Genomic DNA, 16992 nt, shown 5'->3' with positions numbered 1-16992 from the left:
GTTCAAAAGTATAATAATAAAAATAATACATTACTTTCTTTCTAGTGGCGTCACCGATGCGTCATTTGACAGTCTAATTTAGGCCACGGCGACTTTGTATATGGCACTCGTCCATTCTGATATTTGATTGGTTACTTTTCCTATATCCTCGCCCACTAATTTTTACTTCTCTTCTCATTCGCTGTCGTTGCGTTAGGGGTTGTGCTTGTCGAACCATTGATTGCACTGTTGTGTTTCCTTTTCAGTCTTTCACTACGTAGTGACGAAGCGGTGTTTTGTTTAATAAACGATTGGAATCAAGTCACTGCCGTGTTTACAACTCTTTGCTTCATTTTCAGCAACAAAGAGGAGGAGTTTCTAACATGGTAAGCGGTTTGGTGCTGGGTTGGGAAACGACAGTTAAGGTCCGTCCGCACACTCAAAGATGCACCGTCACGGTCCCGACCAGCGTCACGGGGGTCTGTAGAGGCACCGCTACACTTTCGGCGTGTTTTACCTGCTACGTTTTTCTACTTTGGAAAGCTCTCGCATGCTTCTGCGTTAATACCGTAATATATGTTGTTTACTGTGTTTTCAGTTTTTATTTCACATTACATAATTAATTAACAACATGACAACACAACCGCAAAACAGTCTTGCTGCAAAAAAATGGTGTCATTTTGTAACGTCAACACACCGGTATGGTTTGTTGGTAGGGGCAAATACAAATGAGAGTGATATAAAATGATACGACATTGGTATGTGGATCAGTAGTTGATACCAGGTCCGCTTAATAGGATAAATGGTTAAAGCTAAATGGTTATCTAAAACTACTGTACATAGCATGACAGTTCAGACAGTGACCGATATGTGAAAGACTGATAGCAACTCATTTACTGCTACTAGGCAACTTTATGGGAGCGAATAGATATACTTAAGCTAGTAATAAGCACGTTTCCTGCTTCTGCTTGTTTGTGACCTAATGCGGCATTTTATTTTCTACAGTGTAATTTAGCGCTCAGATTAGCCCAAAGGACTGAACTGTATATGTTTGATACAAATCAAAGTAAAGTAATCGGAGAAACATTTTTTTCCGTAAAGAAAGAGTCACAGTTTGGACAATATGAGGGTCCTGGATTTTTAGTCTGGATTTGAGTGTTGTGACTTTATTCCGAGGGTGAAGATCATAGTAAAGCATTCTTTGGTCAGTGGCTCTCAAGCTTTTACAATGTCAAAAGATATGGAGGAACACGTTTGCCTAATGGCCACTTACTACCTTTAAGTATATATAAGTGCCCATGTTACTCCTACCATTATACCACTGGAAGGTTCTTTAAGACAGGCTGATGAAAAACCAGTATGACGAGAACTCTGCCAGTCTCACACAGCTCCTCCGTCCCTTTCAGTGTTGCAAGTAATCCTTAGGTTACTACTCTGAGCTACCATGCTGTCTGTGAGTACAGGATTGAAGAAGGAGTGTAGAGGTAAAAGATGTTATACTCCGTAAGAAAATCAAAGACAAGGTGCATTATGCTCGGTGCCTTAGAGCCATTTTATGGGGCCTTATCGGTAAGAAAGTTCTTCTGAGAAAAATGAATAGGTCAGCCTATATACCACCTGGCACATACTCAAGGGACTACCTGTGGTCCATGGACCACACTCTGTGAAGCACTGTCCTAGGGGAAGGATTAGTTAAGGTTTGCAAATAGAATGCTTCAGTGTGAGGGTTTCAAGTGCTGCTGGGTTTAGCAGTGTAGGGAAGCACAATAGTGGCTTCCAGTAGCAGCACATACTAAGTTCAGATGCTTGGTGCTTGCACCTGCATATATGGAGGTACTGGTGAGGTTCTTTGGTCCACTCAGGTTTGGCGATGTCGCCTCTGTCTGGCATCTAATCTCAGCCCAGGCTCATTTCGTATGTAGCTCCTAGTGGACTGAACAAGCTACGCACCTCCATTTGAAATTCTGACTCCCTCGATGTGTTTAAGAAGTGTTTGAAAACTCTTGTTTGGTGAATTTCTGTCTACCTGAAATTGACTGTTACACTTTTTTGGTCACAAAACCTAAAACAATTAACTTGTAATGATCAATTTTGTAATCTTGTCCTGTAAAATTTGTTCCCAAACTGTTCCTTTGACCGATGTTCACTCAATGATGTTCACCTGTTTTGTAAGTTTCTTTAGGTAAAATTGTCTGCTAAGCAAATAAATGTATGTAAATGGTTTTGTGGGAGGTAAACATTTGAGATTTATAAGAAAAAAGGAAGCTATTGAAATATGAGGCACAGTGTACCAAGTCCCAAAATAGTGGAATCTTGTTGCCAATTGAGTGTAGTAGTGGTAGTAGCCGTAGTACTGTCACATGTATAGGCACTTTCTTACCAACATCACTCCACCTGGTGATTTGTGAAACAAAAATGTTACTTTGTTTAGACAAATTAGCTTACCTGGCATACTCTTTACCCTGTTTCCATACCACTTCTTCAGTGATGCCCCCAATTTCTAAAACTGATAACACTGAAAAAATGTGATCATTGGCTTGGGAACGAAAGAAACATGTCTCTCGTAAACACCAGGGACCCTTGGGAAGTTTTCTTTGTGCACCTGTAATTAAAGCTACCGGTCAGTCACTCCAGTTCTGATTTCTGGGTTTTGCCTTAATTGATCTTGGGAGGCAGTTTTAAAGCCACTGCTGGCCAGAACATTTTTATTCTAGAGTTGTGAAAGTGATTGGCATGAAGTCTTCAGTATAAGAGAAAGAACCAATAGCTAATGCAAAGTATTATTCCTATGCATGTTGTGTTTTTTTTTTTTATGTTCTTTCTTTATTGTGTTGGATGTGAATATATGCCAAAGGATGTTCCCTGTTACAATATACAAATATAAAAGTCTTCATCTGCATCCATCTGGAATATGAATATACCAAAGATGTAGAATATTAAAGATGGATGAAGTATTTAATACTGTAATCAAAAGGTAGAAGAGTGAATTTGTGTAAGTTCCTAAATTTCATTGGTTGGTGATGTGTGTTTATAATTGCTTTTTCCCCACTATATTTATTTTTGTTTTACCAATTTCTTCCCTGTTCTTCAGTTTTCCTTTAATATGTTTGACCACCCCCTTCCAAGGGCATTCCAGAGTCGTTTCTCTACCCAGTACCGCTGCTATTCAGTGTCTATGTTAGCAGGACCTAATGACCGTTCTGATGTGGAAAAGGGAGGCAAAAGTAAGAAGCAATCTTCATTCTTACACCTTAATGTCTGTCTGTTTCAGAATGACTTGTTCTTGTGTAACCAGGGTGAAAAAGTTACTGAAATGTTGGACTATAGAGTACAAAGTTTCATATTCATTGTGTCCATTTGTGATCTTGAGGAGTCACATAAAAAGTCAGTACTATAACTGTGTAAAGTACAGATTTGAGGTTTGGAAGTCACTCTGGATAAAACAGCATCTAAATTAATATTCATTAAAATTAAGTGTAAAAGCAGTGATTCAATGTCATTATTTTCCTTATTCATAAAATATTGTATTAAGTCACATTTTTTTGTATTGTTTCATAAGTAAACATTTTCTTTGTCAGTTATTTTGCCAATTCTGCTTGAGAATTGGTTTGCAATAAAGAAAATGTTAATTTCATGACAGATATTTAGTGTAACATTTGCTGATCATCATCTTTTTTTTCTTTCAGTTATAATGCCTCCAAGTGCTCTAGATCAGCTCAGTAAGTATTTAAAAACCTTTCATTAAGTGCTGATATGTTTAAATAATCAATTAATGATTTAATCCAAAGCCTATATGATTACTCTGATTATGCTGTTTTAGACCATGTATCAGAGTTAAAACAAAATGGCTTTATTGACAATAAAGATGTTTTATGGAATTTATGGAAATTGATTTTTTTCCTTTTTTGTTTTAGCTTGACCAACATAATTGACTTGGACAATTTATTAAGTTTTTTTGTAATTGGTTGTAATATATTGGTTCCTTCTTTTAGTATACCTGTTTTAGAACTAGAGTGCATGTCACACATTGCTGAAGAAAATAATTGAATAATTTTAAATAGTTTCCATCCACAGTAATAATCATATGGAGTCTTATGCTTGTAGGTTAAAACCTTAGTTACTAAGGTAAAAAGCCATTGTACAGCACTTGCCATTTTGATCCTCAGCAAGCATTAGTAGGTTATAGACATCATTGTAAAGTCGAAAAGCAAATTAGACTTTACCAAGCTCTTAGATGTACTATACTTTTCACTTTTGACACATGTTATGTACAAGAAATTTTTTTTTTTTTTTATACAATAAAACACCCTGAATTGCATTTTGAAATGTGTGATTTACAGGTTCTTTTTGTTAATGTATTAAGGTATCTGAAGTTCTTTTATTACCTTCTAAATGCTGCTGCTGGTAAACATTTGTTTTTTTCCTCAGGTCGACTTAACATTACATATCCAATGCTATTTAAACTGACCAATAAAAATTCAGACCGGATGACACACTGTGGTGTTTTGGAGTTTGTGGCAGATGAGGGAATATGCTACCTTCCCCACTGGGTGAGTCCAGCAAAAAAATGCATCTCTACGATTTTAGTGTGTTAAAAATGAAATGAATGCATTACAGTGATGATGATGCTGGTTTTGGGTTCAGTTGGTTTGAAGTATAACATTCCATTTATTTAATCTCATCACAACTGTTTTGCTTTGTTTGTTTGCCTGAAAGAATAGTGGTCAATGGCTTTTATCTTGATAGTTCCTGCTTACAATTTGGCCATATTAAAATTACAACTGTACAGTTCTCATCTTGAAGAACCCAAATAACTATTGTTAAGATTTTGTTTTATTTTAAATGGGCATATTTAATTATGTGATATTTGTTTGTTTACTGTTAAACAAGTGGTCAACAATAACATTTACAGCTTAAAATATATATAAAAATGTTTCACACATAGGATTAAAATGCATCTATCTGTCCCATTTACAAATCTGTGTTTCCAGAGTAGGCTCATGTGTAATCTGGAGGCTATCCCAGCAGGCATTGTGTGCAAGGGAGGAACAATCCCTGCCAAGTACACCACAGGGTAGACAGACAGACACACACACTCTCATATATAGGACAATTCAGCATTGCCAATTGACATGAAAACCCAATGCATTGGACATCGGGGACATGAGCCTCTGTCTCCTTTTTGCAAGACAGCACTACCACTGCCTCATGATTCTGCCCACAATTACAAATATAACTAGTATACTATATTGTTATTTTCTAGTTGGTTTAGAAAGTTGTCCTCAATTGGATTTGCTCTATACCTTTGTAAAATTAGAGCAGTGATTTGAAGGTATTCACACACACAATTCAATATAGTAAAGACTTATATGAATAGACTAGTACTTTGAAACTATGACAGAAATCTTTGGAAGTGTTCTTATAAAACAAATGTACTGTATTTGTTATCCAAAATAATCAAAATGAAGACTGGAACACACCATGTGCTTAAATAACCAGAATGGTTGAATGGCTGGCTGACATGTTAAACGTGAGGTTATTTCCTGTTGGGTTTAACATGCTGGTGTCTTCTAGAAGGTAGAAGAACACTGCTTTTACTTTGAATACTGATTAGTTTGTAACATTTTAAATATGGCAGATCTTTTTTCTTCTGACAATGCTTTTTCTTTTTTTTTTTTTCCTTCAGATGATGCAGAATTTGCTTTTAGAAGAAGGCGGTCTTGTTCAGGTTGAAAGTGTGAACCTTATGGTTGCAACTTACTCCAAATTCCAGCCACAGAGTCCGGATTTCCTTGATATAACTAATCCCAAAGCAGTGTATCCTTCATGTAATAATAAGAACCTTGCAGGAACAATTTAAGCTGTGTGAAAAACATTTAAAAGTAGAAATAGCTAAGCTAGTAGTCTTTGTTAATGAAGATAAATGTTGTTCATTTAGATAGTAGTCAGATTTTTGAAACGGTGAAAAAGACAATTCCTCTTGTCTATTTTGCGTAATGAAATTTTAAAGGGAACAATCTTTCTTCTCACAAAATGAAATGAAGTGATTCATGGTTCAAGGGTGCAAGTAAAACATCTTTTTCTTTCATTGGGATAGTTGACAGTTACCACACATTCTAAGTTTTCCTTTAACTGTGATTTACAGGTTAGAAAATGCTTTAAGGAATTTTGCATGTTTGACAACAGGAGATGTTATTGCAATCAACTACAATGAAAAAGTAAGACTTATTTTTTTAACCATTAAATATGTTCATGCTCAAATTTTATTCATTTCTTCTTTGTTTCTTATTTTTACTATAGAAAGAAAAATGGGCAATTTCTCATGCAATATTGTCTGGAACATAATTTAAAAATGGATAATTTACCTTTGACGAAGCAGAATTTATTTTATTAAAAAAAATATTTGTATGTGCTCTCCATTTTACAAATTAGATTTGTTACATTTCTGATTTGGGGTGTGTTGGAGACACACTCGTCAGAGTGAGAAAGCACTCGTCAGAGTACAATTTCACAACCAAACATTTTATAAGTTTAATTAAACCTGACACATGCATTTTTGAAATTATTAAAACAAATCACAATGTATAGAATAAATGTAGAAAAAGTTAAAAACGTGCAGTAGCATTAATGGTTGTTATAACTTGCTTCTTACTTGTGTTTTTTGTATTTTTTTTTTTTTTTATTGCATGACAGTATCTTAGCCAGGTGACTTAATATAATACAGTAGATCCCATTGCTGAGGAGGAGAAGGTGCTGGTCGAAGCCCTTTTGGAACCCAGGGTGGGTTAGCAGTTTGATTTGGGGATTGGGTGGAGTCCTTCTGTGTCCATAGCGGGTAGTCCATGTTAGATCTTCATGAGTTTGGGGGTATAGGTCCCCTTCAGTGTACATACTGCAGAATTTACAGGGTTGCACACCCCATAGCTTTCATAAAAGATGCCCCTTGGATGATTCTGCCCAAACAGTAGTATGGAGCATGCACCCATTCAATGATATAATTTCTGCCCCCGTGTACATAACGTGAACTTAACGGAGTGTGCACCCCACAACTTTTATAAACTGCACCCCTAACTGATTGACTAGCTCTGGCTGTAATTATTTTGAATTTTTTGGCGTGGTGTGGGTGCCTGCCCATGTTGTCCAAACCTAACTCCACCATTGTGTTTGACGATAGTGACTTTGGCCTGTTTGACTGGGCTTTGTTTTGCACACTGCTAACTACAGGAAGTCCGTTTTTGTGTAGTTTAAAAATGTGTGGGTTCATCTGACATTAACATTTTTTTCCATGGTTGAGTAATGACTGCATGGCAATTTGCCTTTTTACAGACAATTTAAACACTCATTAATTCCAGCTGTAAACATTGATAAATACAGCAGAATTATTTGTGCAAAAATAATGGGTAGTGACATGTTATGTGCAAAAGCAGAACATATACAGCTATGTTTATTGAAGAGGCAAATAAAGTTTATTCTGTATTTCAGTTTATGTGCACTTGTTTTTGTGAAGATCATTTACAAGAACAGTTTGTTAGATTACTACACCATTCATCTTACATGTAGTGAATTAGTTCAGCTCACTCATGAAGAGCTGCCTTTCTAAATTAATAGTTAATATGTAGCAGGTTATTTCCTTTGTTCAGAAGTAATAAACCAGTTTGGAAAAGGGTGAAGGAAAGAAAAATGATCACAAGAAGAGAGGCATCGACAGGTCAAAGCAACTTGCTGAACACAGTGACTGACTACCAGTACTATCTGCACTTAATGCAGGAAGATTCTCTCATGCAGCAGCTTTTCTGAGCAAAGCACCCTGGCAACAATAAAACCACACACCACTTATTAATGAATTTGTTTTCAAAGAAAATTTATGAAGTATACTAACAACCTTTTGAATTGTAAAAGGTATTGATTAAATGATAAAGTACTGAAGAGTGAGTGTACATATAACAGTTTCAGACCCATTTAATCCAAATCCGTATCACAGAGAGCCATACCTAGACTCGTAACTCAAATTGATCCAGTTTAGAACATTTTTGATATTACACTTTTGCAGTGGCCGTTAACCTCGTCTAGAATACCTTGTCCAGAAAACCTAGAATAACTGAAGAAAAACCTACTCAAACACCAAGTACTAGCACATTCCATGCAGAGAGTGACAGGAAGCAGGATTTGAGCACAAAACACGGGATCTGCGTAGTAGATACTTTATTAATCCCAAGGGGAAATTCACATATTCCAGCAGCAGCATACATAAAGAACTATATTAAATTAAAAAGTGATAACAATGAAGGTATAACAGACAATAACTTTGTATAATGTTAACGTTTAACCCCGGTGGAATTGAAGATTCGCACAGTGTGGGGGAGGAACGATCTCCTCAGTCTGTCAGTGGAACAGGACAGTGACAGCAATCTGTCGCTGAAGCTGCTCCTCTGTCTGGAGATGATCCTGTTCAGTAGATTCTCCGTGATGGACATGAGCCTGCTCAGTGCCCGTTGCTCTGCCGTGGATGTCAAACTTTCCAGCTCCGTGTCTACAATAGAGCCTGCCTTCCTCACCAGTTTGTCCAGGCGTGAGATGTCCTTCTTCTTTATGCTGCCTCCCCAGCACACCACTGTGTAGAAGAGGGCATTCGCCACAAGCGTCTGATAGAACATCTGCAGCATCTTATTGCAGATGGTGAAGGACACCAGCCTTCGAAGGAAGTATAGTCGGCTCTGTCCTTTTCTTACACAGAGCATCTCAGTATTGGTAGTGGTACCACATGCAACAAGTTAACCAGCTTGACACTCTAGATGCTATTAAATATGCCAAACTGCAAATGCATCATTATGATTATGCAAAATTACATGTTGGATTTTAACTTAAACTTCTGTTATTAATAGTTAAACTGATAGAGCATATTAGAAATATTAATTAGTAAATGTTCTATATTAAATTGCTGTTAATATTTTTATTGGTGTGTGTTTCAATGGATTTTCACTTAATGTTTTGAACTCTTATCCACATTTCACATGTTCATAGGGTCTGTACAGTTTCTTTTTACAGTTTGGTCACTATCCTTTATTGTTGGTAGTAATATAAGTAAGAGTTGGTGAAAGCCACTACCATTGTTTAATTTTACAAAATAGATACATACCAAACTATCTAGTTTTTTCCGCTTAAGTTTACTTCTTAAAAGATGACTTCAATAAAATTTCAGGTACCAAAAACATTTACATTCATTTATTTGGCCAACACCATTATTCAAAGCAACTTGCAACATTTGAGATTCAACTGGGAACATTTCTTTTTATTTTTCCAATTGTAGCACAGGCAGGGGAGGTGACTTGCTGAGGGTCACACAGTGTTAGTGGTGGGATCTGAACCCAGAACCTCAGGGTTTGAAGTCTGAAACCTTAACCACTGTGCCACAAAGTTAGCAGAGATGTTATTATTTTATTTGAAAGTTAAAGTTTAAAGAATCATCATTTTCAGGATAAATGAGAAGCCAGATTTATATTCCTCTCTATTCCAAAATCTTATTTGTACTCCTCTTAAACACTTTATTATTGATTTATTGTGCCATACTGAAATACATTTCCCTGTCTGTCTTTGTGATACTTCAGTTCTGATTTTTGAATTCAACTAAAATGACTTTAATTCAGGGTACATTTTGAAATGGTTTCATAACTAGACTAGATTTATTTGGTGTATTTTTGTTTTTCTAAAATTGTTTTGTTTCATACCCCCTCTATTTCTACCAGATATATGAACTTCGAGTGATGGAGACCAAACCTGACAAGGCTGTTTCCATTATCGAGTGTGACATGAATGTAACTATCTTTGCTGACAAGTATGCTTTATTCCTGGCTGATTGATATTGATATGGTTGATGGTAAATATTCTTGTAACTTCTCTTGACAGGTGGATTTTGATGCACCATTGGGATATAAAGAACCAGAGAGAAAACAATACCAACATGAGGAGTCCCCAGTGAGATTTATTGATTTATTTATTTATTCATTCATGTAGTCTTTCTTCAGGTGCTGCCAAGAACCTTTTTTGTATCCCACAGTGTAAAAGAATATCTGTCCCGCTAAACTGTGTTTATTTTTCCCAATAAGGAAGAGGAGGCAGATCACAGCAGCTATGCGGATGTGGATATGGGATTCAGAGTAAGTGTTTCTGCTAGGACATATTGGGCACCTTAGTGTTTTTACTAGTTGAGTTGTGAAATATATCTTGACTTGCCACAGCTCAGTTAAAGTTTTGATATGTCAACATTGTTTAACATATTTTCTAGGGAAAATTGTGCTGAAGTGGTAAATATATAAAAGCAGTGTTTTATAGTTATTTAACATATGAGACTCCAAATTCTTTTTGATGGTTTGTGAGAAATTTGTATGCACTGTTTTTGATTAATCTCCGTATGATCATAAAATTAGTATTGTTTCCTTTTTTGTTATGCATACCCTAATGAGGGGCAAGGTCTAAGGCTAATAGTGTTATTAAATTTTTTTAAACTTATAATGTTTGTGAAGTAATTACTATTATTATTGTGTTCCTTTACAGGCATTCACAGGCTCAGGAAATCGACTTGATGGAAAGAAAAAAGGAATTGAACCCAGTCCAGCACCACTAGATCCCAGTGATATAAAAAGGTTTAATAATTTTACATTCGGTTTATTTTTTGGATATAATACATAAAAAAAAAAAAATGGCAACAGATGTTTTTCTTTGTGAGAGATCACTGCTTCTGTACTCAGTGAGCCTTTTTTGCCTTTTCTGAATTGTAGCCTACCATTTCAAGAGAACTCTTTACTGCTTGGTTCATAAAACATGACAAGTTGACAAATGAAAGGAAACTGTTCACTAGATAATAACTTTATAGAACTATACCCAATTTGTAATTTGTTTTAGATTCTCAATACCCTTTGTATGGAAAAACCACTTCCTGACTTTTTTGTCTTTAAATGCATTTCCTTTTCATTTCTACCATTGTCTTCAACTGCACACATCACTAATTGACAGAAATCCACTGGATCATCTTTATTAGTGCCTGTGAGAATTCTGGAGACCTGCATTGAGGTCCCAACTAGCTTTCTCTTCTCAAGATTAAATGGTTTGTCTTTTAGCCTGTCCGAGTTGGTTATGTGCCTGTTTTGTCCTGTGATGCGTTTGGTTGCTCTTCTCTACACATCTTCATCACATTAAGAGGATTACCTTCAAGCTTTTTTAAATAATCATAATTACTTAGCCAAAGACTGTTCTGCAGCATTTCTGACTTCTCTCTTTCTCTTCATTTTCTCCTACCTGAAAGAGGTATTCCTAATTACGAATTCAAAATTGGAAAAATCACTTTCATCAGGAATTCTCGGCCTCAGCCTAAGAAATTGGAAGATGTAAGTAGAAATTGTTTTGAATGAAGACAGTCTCATATTGGAAAGCTGTAAACTTGTCTTTACCTATACCTTTTCATCATTATCATGTAGTGTACAGTATGAAAGACAGTTAAAAAGGTTAAACTTCTCAAATGAAAACTAATGACAAAGACTAGTATAACAAGTAATGCAAGCATTTTATATTTTGGTGAGTTTTTATTTAGTATTGTCTTGAAGTAAACTTACACAGGGCTTGTATTAAGTAACCAGCAGTGCCATTGCCAGGCCCTAATATAGGTTCTATTTTTTTGGTCTAGACCTACCATTTAGTGTCTATCTGGGCAGTGCAGTGACTTCTTTACTGTATGTGCATCCCACTTGACTTGACAGTCGTAATTGTAGCATCTATGTACACAAACGTCATATCGTTTTTTTTTTCTGCTGATGGAGTATATATCTGCTGAGGAGTGTGTCTTAGAATATTGAGAGTATGATTGGGAAAACTGAATGAAACTGGAAGTTCTGAACAGAGGAAGATTTGTGCTGTGTACGGGTGATGAACTGGAAAGGTATGGGCAAAGAATACTTATTGGGGATGATGGAAGTTTGACCAGCAGTGGAGAAGTGAGGACAGTACTGGAGTTGATGTATTTGTGTCTAAAAGTGAGCAAACAAAGTAGTGGAGGTGACAAGGACAGATAAGCATGTTGTGATGAAGATTGTTCATGGTAAGTGATTGATGAATATAGTCTCAACATTGGTGCCACAGATTGGCAGAAGTTATTAAGAGAAAGATGAGTTTTGGTACATGGATGAAAGTGACATCTGTGGCGCTTCAGGGCCTGCGAGAGACTCCATAGGAGCTCTAACTTTGCACTAGGAATATTGAGAATGGGAGGATTCTGGAACTTCGTGGTGTGAGAGAAAATGGTTGTGTGCAACAACAAGGTTTAAGAGGGATGAAAACAAGTTGGTGACATAAATTAGGTGGTATAAAGTATTTATTAATATGGAAAGTTGACTGAGACATGGTGACAAATATGAAGGTGATCCCAGGAGAGAGGTCTTATATCGCAGCATCCCTTGGTTGAAGGAGATCCTTTAATCTAATACATAAAGTAAGGTGAAGAAGTATACACTGAGCCTGAAGACTTGAAAGTTGAGCGGTCAAAAGTAAATGTACTGAAGCATTGCTAACAAGTACAAAATTAAGTTTCAGAACCAAGTGGGAAGAGCTGGAGAATATCTGGCTGTAAACAACACAAGCATGTGATTAGACAAGAAATGCCACAAGAAAACCTGGTGAAATGATGAGGTCGATACAGCAATTGAGGAAAATAGGAGATGTTATAAGGAGTGGAAAGAAAACAAAGACAGAAGATGACAGGGCAATCTGTAAAGAAGCAAAGCTAATTCCAGAAAAGCAGGTTAAGGGGGCTTAGTAAGCTGAGAGATGGGAGTTTATAAGTGAATTTGGAATGAGGGTGGGCAAAGAAAAAGCAGATCGCAAAAGAAACAGAATGTACTTGGTGTGAATTAACTTGAAAAATGATTTTGAGTCTGTTAAGATTTTTGTTAATGGGACTAAAGATTCTAGGTAGAACTATAAGGATAAACTGCTGAATTAGGAGAATAAACAAGATAATGATATTAATTGTGAGTAAAAAGAGCTGCAGCTTTTCAACAGAGGAAGTCACAAAAGCACCGAGAGAGATGAGAATAGGCATGCTGAAATTCCCAAGCCAGCAGCATCAGTTGGAATAAAGGAACCAACCAAGGACTGGATGCCCATCCAATGTAGAATACACAAACACTCTCTCAATCACATTGACTCCTAGAGGGTCAGTTTAGAATTGCCAGTCAACTTAACCTGTGTGCGCCTTAAGCATGTTGGAGACAACAGAGAAGACCCCTACAAAGGCAGGAAAAAGACTAGGAGGGCTTTTCATCTTCAAAGTCTGATACTGTGAAATAACAGTGCTATTCACTGTGTCACCTGAGTTTTGCTTGTGCCAAAGTTCTTCCTTAAATTTAACCGTAATTTATTTTTGTCTTGCTTTACAGGAGGATACAGTAAGCCGATTTATCGCCTTTTCAGGTGAAGGCCAGTCGCTACGAAAGAAAGGAAGAAAGCCCTAAGTGAACCAGGGCCAAACTACTCTAAACAGAATGGCTTGAGTTATTGTACATCATGTCAAAGCCTACAGATGGTTTAAAAACCAAAGCCATTCTACTTCTCTACAAAGAGAGTACATTTCTTCTTTTGATGGCTGTGTCTGTAGTAAAAATGAGAGCTGGAGTTGCTCTTTTTGTATTTGGCCTGTATTTTGAAATGAACTGACTTGCAATTGAGGGGCTGTTTCAGAGGACTTTATTTAGGAATAATTCTGTGATCTTTTTTCATAATTTAATTATTCTGTAGTTTAAGGAAAATAGATCACAAAATGTCAAATGTGTTTTTCTTGATACTAAAAGGGTAAGTACAGTATTTTTCAAGCCTAAGTTATTTGTTGTAGTTATGGTTTATATTCATTTGCCACATGTAGTTCTCTAAAGTAAAGCATTTTTATAAACTTTAAAAAACAAAAAAAAAAAAGTTCCTGTTCTTGCTGTTTTGAAATGGGTTTCACGTGGCACCAGTGCAAACATGAAAGCAAAATCCTTAAAACTTTGCAAATGCATTCATTTTTCACGCCAGGAGTGTTATTGAGTGTATGTTTGCATGTTGAGATTGCACATATATTGTTTAAAAAAAGAAAAAAAAAGTTTCTGTCTCATTTAAGGAAGGAAAGAAAACGCAGAACATTTTTGTGCTTTATTTTATTTTATACAGTTGTAATAGTTTTCCACCATTTTAAAGAAAAACTCGCCTCACTGTTCCACTCCATTTGCAACAGACAACCCGTCCAGTCCTAGATACTGAATCCTTTTACATATTGAAAAACATTGTACTTACTTGATTTCTTATTATTATCTTCGGCAAGAGTAACTTGGAAAAAATGAAGAGAACTGCTAGTAATGTATACTAAAGGTACCTGATTTGGCGTTCATTGAAAGGTTTTTGTTGAGCTGTTTTTCTTTGCAATTTAAACTTCTATATGCTTAGTGGAGTTGTATTGCTTAAAATTGCTGTGGAAATGGTAATGAGGTTAGTGTATTGCTGCTGCTTGTAATTTAATAAATCTAAAGATACTATAATTTGTAAGTACTCCCTGTTTTATGTCTCATAGTACTTTAGTTGTGACTTTGAGTGGTAGTTAGTGTGCTATGACAGAGTGGGACATGCAAATGGTGTGGGATAGGAATTGGAGAAATCCTAATTTTTCAGTTTTGAAGAGGAGGAAGGTAGGCAGACCAGTGCCAAAAACTAAGTTGAGGAACAAGAGCAGGTCTTTTCATTTGTAATCTAGTAAGACTGACTGACTCGCTCCTTCCTGCTAGATCTGTGACAGTCTGTCTGCACAAATAAGTCTGCTAATCAAACTAGCAAGTGGGTAGCATGATTGTGTGGCCAAGAATGGAGATAACTTAAAAGAAGCATTTAAGTCAAGGGTTCTTAATTTGGGTGCCATGTTGTAGTTGAGGAATATGTGTGTGTTTGAGGGTCAGAGGAATCTCATCAATAATAGTCCTTAAAAAGATTTAAGAACTCACTGATTTTTAAGTGCATTTACACGACTGATTGTACTTGGTAAGGGTATACAATGTCAAATGGCAAAGCCCCATGAAATGCTGAGGAAGAACACTGCAGTTCTCTGTGTCTAAGGCAAGGATTACAGAGATGAGAATGTGTCAACTATAGCATCTTCAGTAAGTCTATGCAAGTGTTTGCCAGTTGTGATGATGTCTTGGCAGCTCCCTTTGTTTCTGCCATGTCCCGTTCCACACAAAATTACTTTATTGTTGCTATTGCTTTTGTGCTTCTGTAGGCGAGATCAAAGCATGGCGATTAAATGATATATGATATACCCAGTTGTCCATTCAAATGGGTTCTGTGGATATTGGTAACTAAATTCAAGAGTGTTTTAATTGGTTTCTTTAATATATCAGGAGGGTTGGCATGGAAAAACCTATGGGAAGCATACAGGTTTACGGTTTACAAATGTATATGTTCAAACTAAAGTAGATGAGGTTTGGTTTTACTTATGTATATTCAGTGTGGCAGCAAGGGAAGACTGATTATGATAAATAGGAAGGATTCCACCCATGTGAAAGAAGTAATAGATGTGCAAGTACCCCCTCAAGGTTCTGCCCTCGGTATATTGCAGGTAAAATGAATAAAACTGCCAGAGGCCACCAGCCACCACTGGGTTGCAAAGTACACCATGTATGGTTATGTCTTCTTCCACAATTCACTCAAAAAAGTGGAGAACATGATGCTAATCTGTTTTAATGACTAACATGATTGTTTTTCCATTAACTGTGCATTTTAGCTTTGGCAGGATGCATCAGAACTGTCCTGTGCAAAAGAAACTAAGAACTTGGTGTTTTTTTCATTAATGATGTCCATCATTAATGGACAAAGTATTCAACATATTTGCTGTGTAGTAAGAGAAGAGTTGTCTTGGCTTAGTGTGTCAATGGAAAAAGGTGTTCGTTCTGTAGAATCAAAGTGATGGTTTTCCAAAATATAGTTTTCACTCTCTGCTTTTAAGGTTGTTTTTTTTTTTTTAAAAAGCAGCATAAATGGAAAATGTTTTGTACAGTATTTAAATTGCAGTGCAACTTTTATTCCCATCAAGTTAATACTTGGCCTGTTGATTGAGTGAGTATAAGCAAGCAAGTATGGCAGTGTCCTTCTGTTCAAAGCAACCAGGCCCAGAGGTTGATGTTAACTTTAATTCTGCACAGAAGGTGCTTCAGAATCCAGACCTAGTCGAGGTCATAGTGTAAGTCATCCTGAAGAACTAACAAGGTTAGATAAACTGAAACTAAAAGTTGAACTCAAATGCACTCTGTGACTGGCCTGTGTTTTAAACATGTCTCCTACTACCTGTACAGGTTACTGCCCCTGTCTTCATTGTAGAGAATACGGACTACAATCCTGTCAAGAAAGTAACACATAGCAAGTACAGAGATGAACAGTAAAGGTGTTCTTTTATCCAACTTGATACTATTGGAAGGTACTATTATGGATAATATTTTTACTGTTTACTCTTGTTTTATTTGTTTTTTGGTGTTCATGTGACTATCCCCAGTGCCCATATTGGGGCTGAGCAATAAAAGGAACTTGTACCTTCACTATTGTGAACAAAGGGTCATGTAACTCCTTTTGGCACACTTTGGTGCCATGCTACCACTCGGTGTCAATCACTGTATTCTGTTTAAAATAGCAGAATGTCCTTGGCAAAAAGTGGGGCCTTTGACAAAACCCCCACCCTGACAGTCCTATGGTTCATGATTTCAGTTAGGTAAGTCTATATATAAAATTGCTGTGAATATTGTTATAAGAAGAGTGTGTCTTTTCACACACTTTGGAGTAGTTTGCACCATTTTTTTAAGAAAAGAGATGTGGCACAGAATGGATGAAACGAGCGCTGGGTAAAGAGCACAACGGTCCAAGGCAGTACACTCGTAGCAAGAAAATGTGACGAGTCCCCATTCCCTTGCTTAATACTGCCGTGTATCTGACATTGCACTATGGCTGTAGCGA

At 36.5% G+C, this 16992-nt stretch overlaps 1 protein-coding gene across 1 annotated transcript; it reads left to right on the top strand.

The window, feature by feature from the left end:
• The first annotated feature begins 191 nt into the window (after window positions 1-191).
• ufd1l (ubiquitin recognition factor in ER associated degradation 1) lies at window positions 192-14537 on the top strand. The gene is made up of 12 exons (XM_039771588.1): window positions 192-365; window positions 3071-3203; window positions 3666-3698; window positions 4408-4529; window positions 5666-5796; window positions 6125-6197; window positions 9723-9791; window positions 9883-9951; window positions 10083-10133; window positions 10531-10619; window positions 11279-11360; window positions 13404-14537. Exons 1-12 carry the CDS (start codon window positions 363-365, stop codon window positions 13476-13478), a joined length of 930 nt encoding a protein of 309 aa, XP_039627522.1. The 5' UTR covers window positions 192-362; the 3' UTR covers window positions 13479-14537.
• Window positions 14538-16992: the final 2455 nt, after the last annotated feature.

Source organism: Polypterus senegalus, chromosome 12 (genome assembly GCF_016835505.1).
Source record: "Polypterus senegalus isolate Bchr_013 chromosome 12, ASM1683550v1, whole genome shotgun sequence".
Taxonomy (NCBI): Eukaryota; Metazoa; Chordata; class Cladistia; order Polypteriformes; family Polypteridae; genus Polypterus; species Polypterus senegalus.
The sequence above is the reverse complement of the archived record's forward strand: the minus strand, read 5'-3'. Positions and strand labels throughout refer to the sequence as shown.